General features: G+C 44.6%; 1 protein-coding gene across 1 annotated transcript; it reads left to right on the top strand.

The window, feature by feature from the left end:
• Positions 1-720: 720 nt before the first annotated feature.
• On the top strand, positions 721-1,101 carry LOC120079304. The gene has a single exon (XM_039033457.1). It carries the CDS (start codon positions 721-723, stop codon positions 1,099-1,101), a length of 381 nt encoding a protein of 126 aa, XP_038889385.1.
• Positions 1,102-2,198: the final 1,097 nt, after the last annotated feature.

Here is a 2,198-nt window from a genome sequence, read left to right as displayed (position 1 = left end):
ACAACGCATCCTGGCCGAGTGTCATAATTCTTGGGCATTTTGGTGGGCAAAGGACCACGACGAAAGTCCTTCAATGCGGTTACTTTTGGCCCACCTTTTTTAAGGACGCATGAGAGTTTGTTCAAAATTATGACCCCTGCCAATGCACAGGGAATATTTCTTCAAGGGACGTAATGCTCTTGAATAATATTCTTGAAATGGAGTTGTTGATGTCTGGGGCATAGATTTTATGGGCCCATTCCCTCTGTCTTATGGTCAGCAATATATCCTGTTGGCTGTAGACTATGTATCTAAGTGGGTAGAGGCAACTTGTGCCAGAAACGACGCATCTACTGTATCTAAATTTCTTATCAGGAATATTTTCACACGCAATGGAACACCAAGAGCTCTAATAAGCGATGAAGGTACGTATTTTATCAATCGTATCGTTTCAAAATTACTTGCAAAATATAATGTCAGGCACAAGATTGCTACCGCCTACCACCCTCAGACAAACGATCAGGCAGAAATTTCAAATCGAGAAATCAAATCAATTCGGAAAAAAGTCGTCAGCACAACGCGGAAAGATTGGGCGTAAAGGCTAGATGAAGCACTCTAGGCCTACAAGACTACGTACAAAACGCCTATAGGTATATCTTCTTACTCACTTGTATTTGGTAAAGCATGTCATCTTCCTGTAGAGTTGGAGCATAAGGTATTTTGGGCATAAAGAAGTTGAACATGAATTCGGATGCGGGGGGCGTTCAACGCAAGCTTCAGCTCAACGAGCTCGAAGAATGGCGAATGAACGCATATGAAAACAACAAGATCTACAAGGAAAAGACAAAGTGCTGGCACGACCAACGCATCAGCAAGAAGGTACTTGTTGTTGGTCAGAAAGTTTTATTGTTCAACTCACGCTTGCGTCTGTTTCCAGGGAAATTGAAATCTAGATGGTTCGGGCCCTTCATAATTAAAACGATCTTTCCCTACGGTACTATAGAATTAATGCGAGAAGATGGCACTGATGCGTTCAAAGTAAACGGCCAAAGGGTTAAGCCGTACTGTGAAGACGAAGTGGAACGCCAAAAGTCATCTCTTGCGCTACGCGAAACAAGTTGAAGGTCGCATCAAGGCATCTTTGCGGTTGTAATGCCACATCTTCCAGGGACGCCTCTCTCAACCTTACTCTTTTGCATTCTGTATTTTAAGTTATGTTTGAATTTAGTTTAGTTATTTGAAGGTTTTAAGTTGATTGTTTTGCCTTTACAAAATTTGGAAATTTGATTGTTTTTCTTTTAGAAAAGTTGTGTATAATTAAAACTGAAACATTGGACGCGTTAGACACAAGTCTAACGCAGGGGGCAGTTGAAGGGACGCGTCTCGAAAACACAAAACACTCGAGTGTTTTGGCTAAACGAGGCAACCCTTCCACTTTGCATTAATTGCAAATGCCAGGCGCCGCCTAACGTCAGCCACGATCATCCTCTCCCTCTACAAAAACCTCACTTGAACCAAACAGTTTCTTCTTCTCCTTCACTGCGCCTACGAACCTCCATTTCTTCAGAAACCCTAGAACCTCAAATCCACCAAACCTCCATTTTCCTCTTTCGCTTAGCATCTCCGGTGAACAATGTTGTCCGGCTCAGATTGTCAGAACCAAAGCTATAGCCTAGGCAACGATTCGCCGGTAAGTTCCTTCTCTTCATCTTCATTTTCGAGTTCACCACCACCTAGCCCTAGGAAATCAACCTCCGTCCCTACCTAATTGAAAGCCTCTTACGGCGGCGCTACCTCTGCTCAGCATCTGGCTGCCCCTACACCTCCTTCCACCTCCATGAAAGCTTTGGTCAAGAGCTCCAAGAAACCTGTAAACCCTCCGGCCAAAACTTTTCTGCCTAGGGCTAAAACCCCACAAAAACCCAAGTCTGCCCATAAACCAAGGGTAAAGACACTAGCCAAGACTAGGACGCGTCCGTCATCTATGGCCGCATCCAAACCTTATACCAAGCCTGCCCCACCATTTATCCTAAACATAACCTTGGTGGGTGCAACGCATGAACCCGTTCCTATGCCCATACCGCACCATCTCCAACGGTGCGTCCACCTTCCCCTTTATCCATTGAACCTTAGCCACAATTTACCCGGTGGAATCAGACACGTCTAACCAACCATCATCTTCACCCATCCTAATATCCTCTCTGGGGATGCCTTACACC

The sequence above is a fragment of the Benincasa hispida genome, chromosome 6, assembly GCF_009727055.1.
Source record: "Benincasa hispida cultivar B227 chromosome 6, ASM972705v1, whole genome shotgun sequence".
Taxonomy (NCBI): domain Eukaryota; kingdom Viridiplantae; phylum Streptophyta; class Magnoliopsida; order Cucurbitales; family Cucurbitaceae; genus Benincasa; species Benincasa hispida.
Note: the sequence above shows the minus strand (reverse complement) of the source record. Positions and strands in the feature narration are given on the sequence as shown.

What these genes read in the sequence shown, in the direction of transcription:
- LOC120079304 (XM_039033457.1), top strand. Translation starts at nt 721, where the DNA reads ATGAATTCGGATGCGGGGGGCGTTCAACGCAAGCTTCAGCTCAACGAG.